This window comes from Scyliorhinus canicula, chromosome 4, assembly GCF_902713615.1.
Source record: "Scyliorhinus canicula chromosome 4, sScyCan1.1, whole genome shotgun sequence".
Taxonomy (NCBI): domain Eukaryota; kingdom Metazoa; phylum Chordata; class Chondrichthyes; order Carcharhiniformes; family Scyliorhinidae; genus Scyliorhinus; species Scyliorhinus canicula.
Window position 1 is genome coordinate 215,625,050 of NC_052149.1, and position 19,208 is coordinate 215,644,257.

Sequence of the window (19,208 nt, forward strand, 5' to 3'; positions counted from 1 at the left end):
CCTTGCTGAAAAAAGTCTGAAAGTCTAAATCAACCACATCTACCAGTTCTCCCACGTCAACACTACTAGTTACATCTTCAAAGAATTCCAGTAGATTTGTCAAGCATGATTTCCCTTTCATAAACCCATGCTGACTTTGTCTGATTACACCTTTGCTTTCCAAATGCTGTGCTATGAAATCCTTGTCAATGGACTTGAGCAATTTCCCGACTACTGACTTAGGCTCACTGGTCTATAATTCTCTGTTTTCTCTCTACCTCCCTTTTTGAATAGTGGGCTTATATTCGCCACCCTCTAATCTGATAGTACCATTCCAGAGTCCAAAGAATTCTGGAAAATGACCACCAATTGCTCCCTTATTTCCAGGACCACTTCCTTCTGTACTTTGCAATAAAGATTATCAGGCCCTGGAGATTTATCTGCCTTCAACCCCATTAATTTCCCCAGAACCATTTCTCGACTAATACTGAATTCTTTCAGCTCCTCACTAAAACTTGTGTTTCTCAGAACTGCTGGCAAAGTATGAATTTAGTTCCTCAGCTCTTTATTTGTTTCCTATTATGAATTCCCCCGCATATGACTGTAAGGGGCCTTCATTTGGTTTTGGAAATCTTTTGTCCATCTGGTAGAGGGCATCACACACAGTGTTTCCTCTCTGCAACCTCCACTACACCTCCCTTGCATTCTTACTAATCCAGAGGCACTGTCTCTGCAGCCCCTAGGCCAATATTTGGCTGAATTTTACTGAAAGGCAGGTGGGTAGATCAGTAAATTAGGGCGCGTGCCTTCAGCAGCGTGCCCATCACTGGCTAGCCTGCCCCCACTCCTCTTTTATGAGCAGTGGTGGAGGTGTTCAGCAGGTAACCTGCCCATGGACCAATAGAGGCCATTGGACCATTCAATGCCCAAGGGGTTCATCCAACCAACTCTCTGATTTTACTGATGATAGGAGACGTCGGTGTTCAATGTGCAGCATAGAAAAATAAAAATAGGATGAGGAGGCCACTTGGTCCTTCAAGCTTGCTCTGCCATACATTATGATCATGGAAGATCATACAATTCAGTTGCCTGAACCCACCTTCTCCCATATTCTTTTATCCCCTTCGCCCCAAGTGCTATATCTAATTGCTTCTCGAAAACATACAGGGCAAAATTCTCCGACCCCCATGACGGGTCGGAGAATAGCGGGAGGGCCTTCCCGACATTTTTCCCGCCCTCCCGCTATTCTCCCCCCCCCCCCCCCCCCCCCCCCCCCCCCCCCCCCCGCCCAACTCCCGACACGAATCGCTGCCGCCGTTTTTTTACGGCCGGCAGCGATTCACAGCTGTTCGATGGGCCGAAGTCCCAGCCCTTTACGCTGTTTTTACGAACGGCAAACAGACCTGGTCTGGCCGTTCGTAAAAACGGCGGGAACAACTCGCTTTTTATAACCATGGCACCGATTGGCACGGCAGTCAGTACCACGGCCGTGCCAAGGGTGCCATGGGCCCGCGATCGGTGCCCACCGATCGCGGGCAGCGGGCCCGATGCCCGCGCACTATTTGTCCTTCCGCTGCCCCGCAGTATCCATTCGCGGGGCGGCTGAGGGGCATCCCGGCCCGCGCATGCACGGGTTTCGCGCAAATACGCGATGACGTCATCCGCGCATGCGCGGGTTGGAGTCTTCCAATCCGCGCATGCGCGGCTGACGTCATATGACGCGTCAGCCGGCGCTAACTCCGGCAAGCGGGCTTAACGAAATTCATTAAGCCCGTGATGCCGGAGCTTGCGGCGTCGGGCTGCTAGCCCCGACCGGGGACCAGAATCGGTTCCCGGTCGGGAAGGGGCGCGCTGGGGTCAAACCCGCCCGGGTTTGACGCCAGCCTTACGATTTCTCCCGTTTTGGGGGAATCTCGCCCACAATGTTTTGGCCTCAACTACTTCCCGTGGTAACAAATTCCACAGGCTCATCAATCTCTGGGTGAATACATTTCCCCACACCTCTGTCCTAAATTGTCTATCCCCTATCCTCAGACTGCAATCGGTTCTGGACAGCCGCACCATCGGGAACATCCTTCTTGCATTCACCCTGTCTCGTCCCGTTAGAATTTTATTAGATTTTTTATAGGTAAGCTTTAACTTATAATAATAATAATCTTTATTGTCACAAGTAGGCTTACATTAACAGTGCAGTGAAGTTACTGTGAAAAGACTCGAGTAAACTGATGGCCAGTTATGGGGGTGCACTTCTCTACCTGCCTTCTCACCGATGCCATTTGGAGGCCCTTCGACATTCTTTTGCCTTCCCACAACCACCCTCCTGCTTGCCCTGTCCAACATGTCTCCCTGACACTCCCCACACCTGGTCTTTCAGCCTGGCCCAAGGGAGATCCTGTATGTGCCTGAATGTCCAGATCCACCGCCGAATGTCACAGCTGTTGGTGCTGCTGGTGTGCAGAGCTGCTGGCCTCCGATTGGCTGGCAGTTCCTGAGGTGTGACTTACTTCTGGAGCCTGATGGAAGTCCTAACTCATACTAACTAAAGACCGTCATGTTATATATTACAGCGGGACCAGCTAACCAAATGGAGGTCAGCTTGTTGCAGGCATTTACACTGGAGTGTGGGGACACGGCCCTGGACATATAATTGTGTGGATAGATTGCCGAATCCTTTGGTTTCCGTATAAGCAGACAGCAACACTCTCTGCCAAATCCAGGAACTCACAATACTTCACAGTGCTTAGACACTTTGCAATAGCAGATGTTCTTAAAAATTGCCTGACCTATGAATTGGGTGACTGGCCTTATCAATAACACAAGATTTGGATTTAGCTTTCAGTTGAATACATGGGACGGAATTCTCTGGTCGCCGATGCCGAAAAAAGCGTTTGGCGATCGGCCGGAGAATACGCTTATCCGCCCAAATCGGGAGTGGCGTCGCTTTTGCGATGCTCCGCCCCCTCCAAAGCACGGTGTTTGCCGCAAAATGTTGCCTGAGGCCCATCCCCCGATGTTCCGCCCTCGACCAGCCGAGTTCCCGACGCCGTCAGTCGCATGTGCTATCATCCATCAGGAACGCGGCATGGCGGCTGCAGACTCAGTCCAGCTCCGCCACAGTCGGGGGAGGGCTGATCCGCGGGCACGGAGGACTTTGTCAGGGGCTGGGGCACTGTTGGGGAGTGGTCCGGGGCTTGCGAGCCGGACAAAGGGAGGGCCACTATTTTGCAGGCCGGGTCTGCGAGCGGCTGGCGCCATGTTGCACGGCGCGGCAACTACAGGCCGCCGCCGTGCACATGGGTGGCCACGGACCCGGCAATTCTCCGGGCCATATCCTCAGCTAGAGCCAGGTGCTCTACGCTGCTCGGCTGCTAGACCCCAGCCAAACGGAGGATCGGTGACCGTTTTACGCTGAATTTTCGGTCGTAAAATGCCACCGTTCCCACGCCGGCGTGGGGATATAGTCTCAAAGATGGAGAATCCAGCCCCTGACGCCTGTTGAGCGACTTGCAATTTCATATAATCGATGAACAGTTTCCAAATTACGGCAACAGCAGTCACATCAGCCAGCAGGACCTTGTGACATCAAGAATCTTGATAAGGTGCAGCGTGCAGGCCTTGTCAGAAATGGCAGCTGGTGGAGGGTGCATGAGAGAGATGGCCCACTTCAGTAGGCAGCGGGAGCTCGGGCTGCATTTTGCCAGTGGTGGCCAATTAAATGGTTGCCGGCAGGCCTGCCATCCCCATTAAGGAATAAAAATGGCTAATGCTAGGGCCTACATGAAGGCTGGGGGCCATGTGCTCTCAAAGTCAGCTTCCCCAGTGAGGAGTAGTGGTGAGTCAAGGGCAGATGGCTATGCAGCCATTGCCACCAGGGGGGGGGGGGGGGGTTGCCTGTGAACCAAAGACTGCCTAAGGAGGCCCGATTTCCTGACATTTACCTCGCTTTAAACGAGTGCTCTCCCCAAATAACAGCAGACTACCACTGGTAAAATGCCAGAGAAGGTGGGAAGAGGCCTTTACCTGGCCATTAACATGATCCATTAGCACAGCATGAGTCGGCAGTTTGTCACTTTTCCCACAGCTGGCAAGATGGCATGGCGGCAGCAAGATGTTGGGCCTGCCACTCTGTCTCCTTAATTGTCCCAAAGGCCTGGTAAAATTCAATTTAATATGCTTCCTGAGTCACAGAGAAATTTTATATGTAGATTGCTTTTGAAAAAAAATTGTACAAGTAAACAGAGGCAGATAAAAGAATGCACGACATGAAGAAAACAAAATTCAAATGTAAGCATGTTAGATAAGGTCAGTGACTTGGGTTTGAAAGATGTTTGCCAATTAAACCACCACACGTGGGATTGGAGATGGTTCACGAATGGAAGCAGAATAGTTCAAAAGTTCAGCATTTTTGGAAATGGAAATTTAAGTTGTTTTACAGAGATCCAGATTGTAAAATGTAAATTATAACTGACTCCTCAATGCTAATTAATAATACTGTATGGTTATTTTAAACTGTACCAAGGGTAGATTTTAAGTTTTGCTGTTAATGGAGGCTGCCACAGGGCATTAAGATGTAGGCGTCATTCTCACATGGTGGGTTTCCAATCTGGAGGACCTTGTTACTGGACTAAAATGGATAGTGTTGGTCACAATATCCTAATGGGATAAGAAGAAGGGGTCCAAAGAGCAATGAATTACTCAGTCTAACACTTGATCTTCTACTTCCTGGTGGCTGTTTCTAGAATCCCCAAGAGCAAAGATCCTGCCAGAGCTTTCTTTGAGAAACTAGGCTCTGCCATGAGGGGATGAAAGCTCAGGAGAGAGAAAGTATCGACTTTATTATGAAACAGAAGGAAAAAAATGAAAATTAACCTGTCACGGACAAAAGTGTTTTAAAAATTATTCACATTGCATTTTACCAGGCAATCTATTAAACAAACTCAAATTGCGTCAGTTCATAAACCCTTCCCTATCCAACACAGAGCAGCCACGCACACCATCAATTTGACTCCCACCCACACCTTAATTCTACAATCTCCAGGGAAAGGCAAAACAAGTGGCCAATTTAGGACGAACTCTGGGGAAATTTCTCTCCAACCCCCTGAGGCAATTCAGCAAACTGCAGGAAGTCACAATGACTCATGAATCTCACTGTTCCTAACTACCCTGCAACCTAGCTTTTAGAACTTGATATGGCCTCATATTTTATTTAAGATGGCTCTCAAACGCAAGGTTGTAATGATATTTTCCAGTACTGTTGCTTTCCAGATACGGGGCAGCCATGTAAGAAACGAACACCAACAGGTAATTAGACTTTGATCATCATCATAAAACTCAGATAATTTGAGCTTACACACGAACATAAACTAATAAATAAAGAGTACAAACTTGACATTCAGACCCTTGTGAGTGGCAACAATGGTAGCTAAGAAGCACAGAGACACGCAAGTTTATATCTTGCATTGGGCTTTAGCCAACATTATTGTTTTGTACATACGGCAAAAAGGCACTATTCTAAGGAGACTGCATTTCTCCGAAATGAAATTGTGCTTAACAACAAGGCACTCAAACATACAGTAATAAAAAGCAGACCAAAACAAACCAGTCCTCCCTTCCAAAGAACGTTTTTTTTTAAACAGCATAATGATAAACAACTTTACTCTTGAACAAAAGAGTGAGGATAGTTTCTCACTGAACCTTTAAGATGCATGTAGAGGACCTGAACTCCAATTTATCTGTGCAGTTCAGATCTCTCACCAGAACCGAAGTTCAACAGCTGGAGCTATGATTTACGCCTTGAGATGTCTTTTATGTTGCCGCCATTTCTTTGAGGTAAGCTGACAGGCAGAGTTAACAGATCTTGCATCTCATGCATGGAGATGTTTAATGTTTGGATATTGCCACTTTCCCCACACATTTCCCTAAATGATTCAGCAATCAGAAATATGAAAATTATCTGATTGGCTCTCAACCTGAGCAGCTTAAAATTTCAAATCAACAGCCTTGGCCGCCAAATAATTTTTGACTTAATTGATTTAATGAACAAGGGCATTGAAAGAACTAATGAATCCCTTTTGGACATTTCTTGCTGAATATGATAACCGCTTCTAATTGCTTGAAGCAAATCACATGTTCACCATGGAAGAACTTTTCCATGATAGGATTATCATTCAGGCATCCATTCGGGTACAAAAAAAAAACAGGCAGCACGGTAGCATGGTGGTTAGCACAATTGTTTCACAGCTCCAGGGTCCCAGGTTCGATTCCCGGCATAGTTCACTTTCTGTGCGGAGTCCGCACGTTCTCCCCGTGTGTGCGTGGGTTTCCTCCGGGTGCTCCGGTTTCCTCCCACAGTCCAAAGATGTGCAGGTTAGGTGGATTGGCCATGATAAATTGCCCTGATTGTCCAAAACTGCCCTTAGTGTTGGGTCGGGTTACTGGGTTATGGGGATAGGGTGGAGGTGTGGGCTTGGGTAGGGTGCTCTTTCAAAGAGCCAGTGCAGACTCAATGGGCCGAAGGCCTCCTTCTGCACTGTAAATTCTATGATCCCAGAGACGCGGTTGGCGGAAGCCATTTAAACAGGGACTCGCCTATAGAAAAGACATTTTGGACTCAAAGTATTAACTCTGGGGGAATCGTTCTCCCACCCCACCTCCTCCACCACTGCCATTGGCGGGCGTCGTGGCAGGAATCACCCAGGAGCTGCAGTCCTGACTGCCATGGCAGGATAATGGTGAGTCACCATTCCCACCAGAGACCAGTGGAAATCCCTTTGGCCTCCCGTCGGCAGGAAGCAAACGAACCCCGACTGAAACTTCCCGCCACTGTTCAATCATCCTCCCCAACCCATCCCGCCAGCATAATTTCACATGGGTCCGGAACACATCCAGGACTTGGCCAGATGAAGGCCTGGAAAAGACGGAGGCTTCCAGTGACCTTGGGCACTGGAGGATCACATGCAGCAGCGAGTGGGTGAAGCATCTATCACACGGATCCTCAGGTTACAGGTTGACAGCTGAATGAGGTACTTTTGGGCAGCTATGGTCTGTGTTGGAGTCGAGGTAATAGATGGAGAGGAGAGAAATAAAAGAGGTCGGGCAGGTATATAGGCCTTGAGGAGGCCGGAGAGGTTGCAGGTACAGGGGAAAGAGTGGGTTGCTGTTGTGTTTGTGGAATGGTTGAGGTGGTTTATGGAGCGGGAAGGTGGAATAGGCTGTGTTGAAGGTGCTGTGTGCAAGGAACAGGTGGGGGAAAAGGGATTCAGAAAGATGGGTCTATGCTGCCTTGTGAGGGTGGCGGCTGGATACGGATGGCATTGTTTATAAGAAGACATGGTTGGGGTTGAAGGTTGTAATTGGTGTTGGTAGGAGAATGTGCTTTTGCTGATGATGGGTGAAGGGCGGTGAGGCTTGTTGGAGGGGATTTGGTAATAAAAGTCGATTCTGGGAGTCAGCAGAATGAGCTGGGGAGATCTTCTGTCATGGGGTAGGCTCCTTGGGAAATTTGAGGATGTGGATTTTCACCTGCAAGGGACAAAGGATTATGGCAAAAGGGAAAATGCTGGAAAATCTCAGCAAGCCTGGCAGCATCTGTAGGGAGAGAAAAGAGCTAACATTTCGAGACCGATGACTCTTTGTTTAAGCTTTGTCAAGGATTACGGCAGCAGGTTCAAGGGTAACTGTGGGAAGATCAAATGTTACAACTGGGAGGATCAATGGTTATGAGGAGTTGGCCGTAGGTCATGGGGGGATGGCTAAAGGTATTTTATTGCTCTTGAAATTTAAAATGAACAATGGCTGCTCGCAATTACCCTGAGCATCTTATCGTGGAGCTCTTGAGATGCTGGGTCTGAGCTTGGCCAGTGGGGGTGGACGGAGCTGCAGGTCATCTGAACTGGACAATTGAAGGGAATCCCCAACATGTGGCATTTATTATGCGAGGGCATTGGAACAGATGAGCCTGTGAAAGACAAAGGCTTAGAGTGCATGGGAGGCTGCTTGCACATGGCTCATAAGGGTGTGGGCAAATGCCTTTGCCTCTTTGCACAAGCATGATTCCAGAGGACACAGACACAGAATGGGATGTCCCCTGGACAATTTAACTAATAACAACCACAATGAAATCACCGCAGACCTGATTAAAGTGTAAGTGTAGTCTAGCACGGTAGCATAAGTGGCTAGCACTGTGACTGCACAGTGCCAGGGTCCCAGGTTCGATTCCCCGCTGGGTCACTGTCTGTGAGGAGTCTGCACATTCTCCCCGTGTCTGCGTGGGTTTCCTCCGGGTGCTCCGATTTCCTCCCACAGTCCAAAGACATGCAGGCTCGGTAGATTGGTCATGCTAAATTGCCCGTTGTGTCCAAAAAGGTTAGGAGGGGTGATTGGGTTACGGGGATAGGGTGTAAGTGAGGGCGGTGCAGACTTGATGGGCCAAATGGCCTCCTTCTGTACTGTATGTTCTATGTTCTATGTATTTATTGCACCTGGATATGACCATGGAGCAGGCAATATCCTCCCCACCATGCTGCGTAAAACAATTCCCGGCTGCACAACAATTGAGCCCAGCATCGTGCAATTTCCCGTTGGGCTCTGCCCCCAATAGGACTCAATCCAGCTGTGGAAAACCCCGCCTCTGTTTTTCTCACACAGGTTCTGCCAGACCTGTTGAGCATTTCCAACACTTTCTGCTTCTATTATGGGTTCACCTGATCTGAAATCGCATAACGATAGAAATCTCCCCATTTGTTGTCATATGATGTCTAAATAATGCGGATGTGTAGATCCCCTATTCATGGCCTTTATATAAACAAATAAGTGGAGGAAGTGGTCTGTTATCGACTTTGTTCACCGCATTTCCGTGTACTGTTTGGGAAAAGTTCACTTGGAGTACCCCACACAAGGTTAATTTGCCCCCTTACATGTCTAGCTTCTGCACCTTTACCTGTTCTGTCTGGTAAAATAACTGCAAACACACGCTTGTCATTATTTTCTTAACTTTAATAGAATTTTAATAATTGACGCTTTGCTTCCAATTCCCCTTTCTTTATTTTTTATTTTTGCTCAGGGAGGCAATAGGTTCTAATGGAAATTACAGCAGATTGCTCAAACATCCTCTGAACTGCTCTCACAGTGCTTTCAGGCCATTTTGAGAGCTCCTTCTTCATGCAGCATTAGGTGCACCATTAAAATGCTTAATACTACCACAATAATTCCACGAAAATCTACGAATGTGGCTCTTTGACATGTCAAAGTGTTCTAAAAAAATTGAGAACAATAAACAATGAAAGCCTGATTCCAGTAATGAAGAGAATGGAAATGTAATTGGCTTTCAGTGAGATCGAGAAGCTGGTTCAGGAGAGAATGAAAAAATAAAGAACAGTTAGAATTCTTCGGATCCTCACAGATATAATGGTCATGGGTTCCAAACACCCTTGGGGGTCAGAACAAGAGTGGGCATGCTATGAAATGAGCACACTCTCGGCCAATGTGACAATGCCCCAATGCCTCTTGGGTGAACTGGGATTTTCAAATCGCAGGCTTGGGGTAGAGCAGGCTGGGGTAGAGTGGGGAACCTGTTTATCTCCAATTGGTGGCCTATTAAGCTCTGTGAGGAGTTTGTTCGTGGCCTGGGGAGGACCAGAAGGCAATTTTCAACTCATAAATAGGCAAAACAAAACAATGTGGTGTACAGATACAGGGCTGAATGCGGGAAACGGTTATTTTTTTAATTAGAGAAATATTTGGCAACGTGGGATTTGAGGCAAAAGGTTTCAGTGGCTCCTTTGGTGACTTAAGTGCAGCATGACATTGCTGGCCTGCTGACGGTTTACCACTCCTCTTCTGATCGGCAGTGGCAGTCCCCCACCATGGATTCTGCCTGCCTTAGCTGCTCATGCTCTGCAGGCAACCTGCTTCCTGGTAACGCTTGACAAAACAATTTGGGTTCTGAGCTCATCTCTGGCCCAACTGGGGCATTTACATTTAAAGATATGGCGTGGGATTGGGAGCCCGATATTATCCAGGCCTCAGGTTCCCAACTCCGCATTAAAAATCAACCCACATTTATCTGGATCAATTGGCCATAATGGGAAACTCCGGAAATCACAGCTGTCACTCAGGTGGCTATAGGTTTATATTACGCTCAGGTGAAGATGTTTTTGTTTGTCTTTTGTGAAAGTGGTGGGACTGATGGGATAACACCCTCAGTACAAAAACAAATCACCACTTCCAAAATATTTGAAGCCCATGGAAAGTATGCCAGCAAGGTGAATCAGCATTCGTCAGCAAACAGGTAATTTAAGTTAAATGCTGGTTTCTGAATCCAAATAGATTGCTGGCACTGCATCATAGTATTGTGTTGAACCTCCACATGGCAGACACCCAATGAACATCGCACAGAACATGGGGCGGGCTTCTCTGATCCTCGGGCTAAGCGTTGACACCGTTGTAAACGCCGGAGCGTTTTACGATGGCGTCAACAGACCCCTCGGAGCAGCGATCCTGTGCCACACAGGGGGCCAGCACAGCACCGGAGAGCCTCACGCTGCTCCAGCTGCCGATACCGGCGTCAGAACGGGCACCGTGGGTCCGCGCATGCGCGCTATGGCCGCGCGAGTTCGTGCATGCGCATAGGTTGCCTTCTCCCCGCCGGCCCCGTTGCAACATGGCGGAGAGCTACAGGGGCCAGGCGCGGAGGAACATAGGCCCCAGGATAAGCTCGCGCCCTGATCGGCAGGCCCCGATCCTGGACCAGACCATCGTGGAGGCCCTCCCCAGGGTCGGATCCCCCTCTCCCCCCAACCCGGCCGCCCCCCGCAACATGAACGCCAAGGTTCCGTCGGGTAGGACCATACGAGAATGGCACCGGCGGGACTCGGCCTAACTCGGCGGGCACTCTGTCCATCACGCTGGGAGAATCGCCGGGGGGGGGAGCTGCATAGTGCGGCCCGTGACCGGCGCAGCGCCAACTGTGCAGGTACCATTGGCACCGATTCTCCGGTCACCGGAGAAGCATTGGAGTGGCGTCGTGTGAATCGCACCCCCCCTTCACCACGGCGATTCTCCGAACCGGCGCGGGGTCGGATAATCCCGCCCATGGGCCGCGATTCTCCGCAACCACAATGGGTGGGAGAATAGCGGGAGGTCCGTTCCCGCACCTCCCGCTATTCTCCCACCCCCCCCAAAATGGCGTGTCTGGTTTTCCGACACACCGCTCGGAGAAACGTGGACCGCCGTTTTTCACGGCGGCCCGCGATTCTCCGACCCGGATGGGCCGAGCAGCCTGACATTCCCGACCTGTTCACGATGGCGGCAACCACACCTGGTCGCTGCTGTCGTGAACATGGCGCGCCAGGTAAGTGTGGGGCTTAGGGGGGGGCGGATCGTGGATCGAGCACCACGACCGTGCTCGGGAGGGGACGCGCCCGCGATCGGTGCCCACCAATCGTCGGGCCGGCGTCTCAAGGGGACGCACTCTTTCCCCTCCGCCGCCCCGTAAGATCAAGCCGCCACGTTTTGCGGGTCGGCTGAGGGGAAAGATGGCAACCGCGCATGCACGGGTTTGAGCTGTCCAACCCGCGCATGTGAGGCTGACGTCATTAGGCGCCGCCGCGGTGTCATTCTTGGCGCGCCGGGCCTTGAAGCCAGGGACAAGGCCCGGCCGCCTAGTTTCCCGGTACGGCCCACCTATCCCCCCGGGTAGGGGAGAATAGGGGGCCAGGAGAGGCTTCGGACGCCGTCGTGAACCTCTCCAGGTTTCACGATGGCGTCGTGCCTTGCGGAGAATTCCGCCCATGAACTTTATGCAAATAAATCTTTCCCCAGGACTGGTCAACACTGGGCAAGCCCACTGTACTTCTGACAATGGAAGAGGGTTTGAGGAGTTCACACCCCTCCTGTTCTCATTCCATGTAGTCAACTATTCCATCAGAAGTATTGAGCATTTTGAAAACAACATAAATTTCCAATAATAGATATATTTACAAATGTTTCTGCAAATGTTTATCGGTTATTTGAGGAAACCTTTTTCTGAACTTCAATTCCAGGATACAGCATATTACTTATTTCAGCTCACTATCGTTATAAGATATTCATTAAATTTCAGTCTGCTTCATTCACTGTCATCTACCTAACAGTAGCGTGTTGCTGCTCAACCTGGCTCAGGAGCTGCCACATGAGCATCATAGATGTACATCTCTGGGAAGCCAAGAAGATTATCGTCTTCAATTTAAAGTACCCAATTCATTTTTTTCCAATTCAAGGACACTTTAGCATGGCAAATCCAACCACACTACACATCTTTGGGTTGTGGGGTTGAGACACACACAAACATGGGAGAATGTGCAAACTCCACACGGACAGTGACTCAGGGCCGGGATCGAACCTGGGTCCTCAGCACTGTGAGACAGCAGTGCTAATCACTGCGCCACCATGCTGCCCTAAAAGGATTATTTCTAGGATATTGAGACCACAAAGCTCAAATGACTTCTTGTGCTTCCACATATTGAACCTCCTGATGTATTCAGGCAAAAACATTCTCCTCAAAGAACATCATTGGCTGACAGCTAGCTAAGCACTCCCATAGTGACACTACAAAAACAACTCACACTGTCATCTGAAATCCCATTGTCCCCACTGAAAACACTTTGCACCCTGCAAACTGGCCACAGCTCCAGCTCTCTATAGCGCATTGCAAACATCACTGACCACACCTTGGTAACTGACGTAAGCGGTGAAGGCCCAGGTTTCAACCTTCTGCAGAAAATCCGGACAACCCTCAACCTCTTGAGCATGGGCCAAAAAAGATGTAGCCACTTGGTCCACAAGTGGAACATGAGGAACAGTTGAAACTGAGACTGTGTCCATTCAAGTCAGACAATCGCTCACATACTGAACTCCTACCAGAGAGATCCATTCCTGGTGGCACCACCGCCATTCATGTTATCTTGTTGGCTGAAGACATTGAACAAATCATTCACCTCTACATTGACCTATTAATGCTTCCCCAGCCATACGAATAAAAGAAAATATCTGGGTGTAAGGTGAATCAAGGTTGTGGGGTGAACTTTTTGAGAACTGCATGAGACTGGACATTTCTCCAATATGGAATTTTTCTTCAATTACAGTGTGAGAAAAAAGTCAATCACCTTTACCTTGCCTGGAGAATTCGTCTGATTCCCTGTGGACTAACTCTGTGACACGGCTGCCATAATGCAGTCTGGCATCATGATCATATGCTTTCAGCGTTTCAGTCGAGCTGTAGGATTTCTGTGTAGGCACTCGGCACTCTTCGCTGTCCAGTGAGGAGCTTGTGTACCGACACTCCTTCACACACCTGCCTCGTGTCAAGGAGCGGTGTCTGCGGTCTTTGACATCCATACTTCACAAGGAAATCGTCGACTGGTAGTTATCAAACCACACTCTTGTACGTTGGAAGATTTTCAAATCACAGTCGCCTGTAAAAAACAAAATTTGAAAATAGCCTTGAGTCAACACACCCATCTCAATATCGAGTTCTGGAAAGAAGAAAATGATTTATATACAGTGCACATTCACTAGAAGCAGACAATTTACTCTGTCTGGGACTAAACATCTTGGATCTGTGGCTGATAGGTTAACAGCAGCTGAAAACTTATTCTTTGCTCCTAGGCACACCATCTTGGTGTCAGAGGCTGTGTAAGTGTTCCCTCCAGAACAGGCAATTGATTTATGAGAGCAAGGTGGGCTGCGGTGGTGACCAGAATTATTTTCCTCGATCTCAGTTGGATTACAACAGCTGAATAAAGATAGTTTGTCTTCTGATCTCCGAGCATGCATTTCCCCATTGTGCATACAGTAGGTCATGAGACATTTTAAAATAACAGCGCACAATAGATCAGTGGTGGAATAGACATCATGGATGTTGCCAGTAGGGGTATGTACAGTAAATTGGCAGGAGTGTTTTAGAAAATACACATTCATTGGTAGCACTGATACAGATTTGATTTGATGGGGGTGGGAACTAGATTGTGCATTTCTTCTAAACCCACCCTGAAAAAAGCCTAGTGAGTTCTCATTCTGAGTTATGCCATGGGGCAAGGGATGGTTTCGCATAATGAAAGCGGCTCTGCTCATTGCCCTGGGACACCATCAGGAGGCAATCCAACTTGCGTCTTTCTTGTACAACTTGCTAAACTCCCTCACAGACTGGTGGAGACTATGTGGTGAATATCACAATCACCACGAGATTCGGACTAAAACACAGCCAGTGATAATAATCAAAATCTAGGTTGACATACAGTAGGCCTAAATACAAGCAGCAGACAACTTCTAGAAACCACGAGACATGGCCCGATAGAGAAACACATGGCTCATCCTTATACCAGTTAGGTCATCTTAAACAATTAAGGCACCTGATGTCCTTCATTTGACAGGCCACAAGTCCCTTCAAATAACATAGCTACAGCTGCAGAAAAACCATAAAGCAATTAGGTAGCCACCTCTTGGAACACCAAAGATAATCTGGAAACTTCCAGTTATATATCAAAAGACTCTTGACACCTAAAAGATGACAGAATGAGGATGACTTGTGGACCGAACATATGGCAAAGCGATTATATTCGAACTAGCAATGAAAGAAACATCGATCAACTTTGAAAGACAGACTGCCAATAAGACATGGTGAAACTGCAAAATTGTAAAGAAAGCGCTCATTAAAAAGGTAAGACATAAATCGGGCTATTCACAGAGTAGAAAGAAAAATGTATAAAACGAGACAGATTTGACAGAGCCAGCATTCACTCCTTTCCTGCGAGGGTATTGTCAAAGTTCTGTTCAAACCCCCGATTTTGTCAGACAAGTCCCGTTGAACTGTCGTGAGTATGCACCTATTGCTCTGTTAGGTAGACTGGCCATGCTAAATTTCTCCTTAGTGTCCATAGGCTAGGTGGAATTATCGGGTTATGGGGATAGGGCAGGGGAGTGGGCCTAGGTAGGGTGCTCCATCAGAGAGTTGGTGCAGACTTGATGAGCCAAATGGCTTCCTTCTGCACTGTCGGGTTTCTACGATTCTATGTCAAGAAATGTATTAGGTAGATGTTTTATCGATACTTATGGATGTCCATGTTTAAATATATCCTTCTCTTAAGAAAGATAATCTGTTTACAGATAACAAAGGATTATTAACAGATTCCTATTTTTAAACTCTGTAACTTTATATTTTATACTCTGAAATATTTTAATAAAATCCCACTGAAGGATGAGCTGTTTATGGTTACTTTGAGTAAGTTTAGATCCTGGACACTCATTTAGGATGTGCTGAATGACGGGAACCACACTGAAATAGTGGATGATTTAGTTTGAGCGACTTATCTGAAAGATCTCCCATTAGCGGGGGTAGCTGAAATCCGTTTCATTGTTTAAGGCATGGAAGAGTAATCTCCCTCCAGTGAGAGCTGATTCTGTGTCTTGCAGGAAGACAGTTTTCCCTCCTCCAGTGGCTCAGTCAGAAATAGACTTGTAAGATTAGCCCTTTGGCTCAAGGAATCCTAACTCGGCCACAACTACTGGCAGTTTGTGGGGGAATCGCCGCTGCTGGAAAATTGCATTGGGAAGGGAGTGGGAGGGCAGAAGAAATAATTGGATGAAAAGAAATTTGTTGGCACTCCTCCCACTGGAGTTGATCTGGAATGGGAGATGCATTTGGATTCAAAAAGCTTATTTCTGCCGGAATGGTGTCAACATTCTTACATCAGAGGAAATTTCAATTTACTACAGCAAATTAAAGTCCTTCCACTTAAATATACTCAAAGCTGTCTCCTGTCACTGTACAAGTGAATTTGTTTCATTTGCAAGTGCATTTAGCAGAACACCCCTTCTAATTAATTAATGACTTCAGGAGAGGAACAAAAGTACTAAATTCTCAGTGCGGGGATATCAAGCATGATGGCATTTTTACAAGTGCTGAACCTTCACTCCTGTCGGAATACTCAAAATGGCAGAACCATGTCCAGATAAGATGAGGACCTCATGTTTTATTTACACTTGCTGTTCTAAGAATGAATTATCACTGAAGTTTGTTTCCTAATCTCTCTGACAGTGATATCAGTGCACTGCTTATTGCCTTTTTAAAAAAAGGTCATTTGAAAATGATGTGGGAGCTCTTTATATAAAAATGAGACACTTCTTTCTGCACACTCACAAAATATGCTCCAACAGAATAATGTCCAGTCACTTAATATCGCCCACAATATCAGGAGGGAGGAAGAAGATATAGAGAGACAATCACAAATGTGGAAGGAGACTGAAGGCGGGGGGTGGGGTGGGGAAGGGGGGGTGCAGGGGAAGTTGCATGCCAGAGACACAAAAAAGAGGAAAAAAAGAGACAGTTTCACAGCTTGGAGCAAACAGCAATGACTGACATCCAGGATTGTGACTGCCGTAAAGGTTACAGATTCTGGACTGACGGATTAGCAGATTCTGCCAGAGGCAGTCAGTCCCCATCATTCGCTTCGGTCGCTATTTGCTTTAGGCTCGAGTTGCAGCACAGTCAAACAAGGTTGTAAAAGGAAGGAACACCTCATAATCCCCCTTCAAACTATGGAGACGAGTGGATATCAACATTTAAAAAAAACATTTATGTGATTTCCCCATCAGGAGAAACGCACTCAAAAGTAACTGGAAATCAATACGTGATTTTGCTTTGCTTCCAATTTGTCACTGTGAAAGTCTGAATTTGCAGCTATCTATGTTTAAAATTCGTCGACTTCTAACAGTCACATTTTCACATCAGACTGCGATCTCTAAAATATTACAGGAGCTCCTAGTTGTCAAAGATTATGCAAGTCGGGTGCTCAAGGGCACCCGAGGATGCAGAGAAGGTTACGTTAAAACTGAGTGGAAGCCAAGACTCCCTGTGGGAATGACAGCTTCAACAGTCTTTTCGCCAGACCCCTGTGACTGCAAGCAGAACTGTGGTATTTATTAATCTTGCAATCGTGCCCTTGAAACAAAGGTCAAATTAGGGAGACTGCACTACAGCCAGGTTAGACAACGAAGCCACGGAAAGATCCGTGTTCAGGAATTATTCACAAACCAGCTGGAATGAATTGCATATGTTGCATCTCTAATGTTGGCACCTGCTCCATTGTAAAAGTTAGGATTTTAATTGGCATCAGGTCCCCCAAATCCAGGGAACATCAAATATTGAACACAGTGGAATCAAGACCGCAGTGGTTACTTCTAAGGTAAATATAATTCCAGTCTTCCTCCACTGGATGGAATGGTCCTAATCTAAGTGAGTTTGGGTACTCATTTTATTTGAGGGAATAGCCTATAACCCAGCATCAATTACTGCTCCCAGGGCCATGTTAATGTAAAAAATTCCCATTGGTGCAAACATTAAGTAGATGAAGGTGGTATGTACCAATTTTCCCCACCCTAAATTTTGTTTGCCATGGCTCATATCTTGGTACTTTCATATTGCAGAATTGCGATTGATACTCCCTCTGATTTTACCCATATAGCTATGCTTCTGGCCACGGGGATGGCTGTTGTGGGCCGGGATAACTAACTTCATATTTCTTTCTGAATCCAGCTTCAACATCCCACTGTAGTGAATGGTGAGGAGGATGGTGACAGACTTCAAGAGAATGTGGGCAGGCAGCTGGAATGGATGGATATGTTGCAGATAAATAATGCAGAGAAGACCAAAGTGATGAATTTTGGTAAGAATAAAGATGTGAGGCCACATAAAATACAGAGTGTAATTCTAAAGGGGGATACAGGAACAGAGAGACCTGAGGCTGTATGCTCACAAATCGTTGAAGTTGGTAGGGCAGATTGAGGAAACAGTTAAAAAAAAACATACATGATCCTGGGTTGAAACATAAACTGTCCCCGCCAGCTCTGATAGGCTCACTGCCCTTTCAAGCTCAATTGAGTGTTGACTGGCAGTGGGCAGGACTTTCATCCACGTTTGGGAGGAAGCCCCACTTTGGAGAACTGTCGACCAGCTCTCCAGCCTGTCTAGGCACAGCTCTGCAATGGCCAGAAGAGGTACTGCAGTATTGTGCCTCAGGACTGCACTTGAGGTAAGTCCTTGAGTCGGTACCTATGGGATGCACTGGGTTGGGGGGGGGGGGGGGGGGGGGGGGGTGGATGCGTTGGAAGGAGACAATCTCAATCTCAGCGTAGGAGGGACGGCTGATGGGAATGAAAGGCCAGAGCTGCCAGGTCCTGGGGAAGAGGGCACCCCAAACTTGAAGGCTCCTTCAGATTGAGCCCCCCCTACCCCCCAACCCCACCCAGTGTCTTGCCCAAGATGGCGATTCATTCATTTTTCTGTTTCCTCTGAGTGCTCAGCTGGTGATGGGGTGGCCAAACTGCTCATCCTAGGCACATATGAGATGGATGCCATGATCTTAAGTGTGAGGATGGAAAAAAGGCCTACAGGTCAGTGGATTGCTGCTTGTAAACTCTGGCAGCAAGCTAGTGAAATCTCCTGCGGTGCCGTCGGCCTTACTCTCCCTGCACCCCCCTGTGCCTGCGCCTCTCCTCCCATAGGTCCTGTGACATTCTTTGTGGACACCTGGCTTCCTGTCCCTTTGGCCCCGACCCTCTGTTCCTCCTCTTAGGAGGTGCCCTGAGCGGAGTACACAATCCCAATCTGCTGAAATGCAGATTGCACTGCCCCGTGCACTGAAGTCTGAAATGGGCAGAAACAGAGCTGACAAAAAAGAGCACTCAGAGCAAGGCTAACAAAGCAAATACTTCAGAAGAAAACAGAGGAAAAGATCTGAAATCTCAAGACTGGAACAACAGCAAATCACCTGAATGCCGAACAACTCACACAACCACAAGCTTCTTCCCCACTGTTACCAGACTCCTAAACAACCCTCCTATGGACTGACCTCATTAACACTACACCACTGTATGCTTCACCCGATGCTGGTGCTATCTAGTTACATTGTGTACCCTGTGTTGCCCTATTATGTATTTTCTTTTATCTCCTTATCTTTTCAAGCACTTCATGATCCGTTGAGCTGCTCGCAGAAAAATACTTTTCACTGTACATTGATACACGTGACAATAAACAAATCCAATCCAATGTTCTAGCCCACTTTCATTGTGCCCTCCAATGAGAAAAGTGAAAAAATGGGATGCCCGTGTGGCCTATGCACTAGCCTAAAAATCACACGTACAATTCCAGCTGATGGTCCTTTTAATTGCCTCAACTATCTGATTGGCAGGCATAT

At 47.5% G+C, this 19,208-nt stretch overlaps 1 protein-coding gene across 19 annotated transcripts in view; it reads right to left on the minus strand.

Annotated features, from left to right (window-relative positions):
* Positions 1–19,208, minus strand: part of LOC119965371 (teneurin-2-like) — a 3,273,255-nt gene that overhangs the window by 950,374 nt on the left and 2,303,673 nt on the right. For all 19 annotated transcript variants that reach the window (XM_038796070.1, XM_038796068.1, XM_038796065.1 and 16 more), the window contains one exon: positions 13,128–13,430. In XM_038796070.1, the coding sequence (XP_038651998.1) occupies positions 13,128–13,353 (226 nt within the window). In that variant the 5' untranslated portion in view covers positions 13,354–13,430. The remainder of the gene's footprint in view (positions 1–13,127; positions 13,431–19,208) is intronic.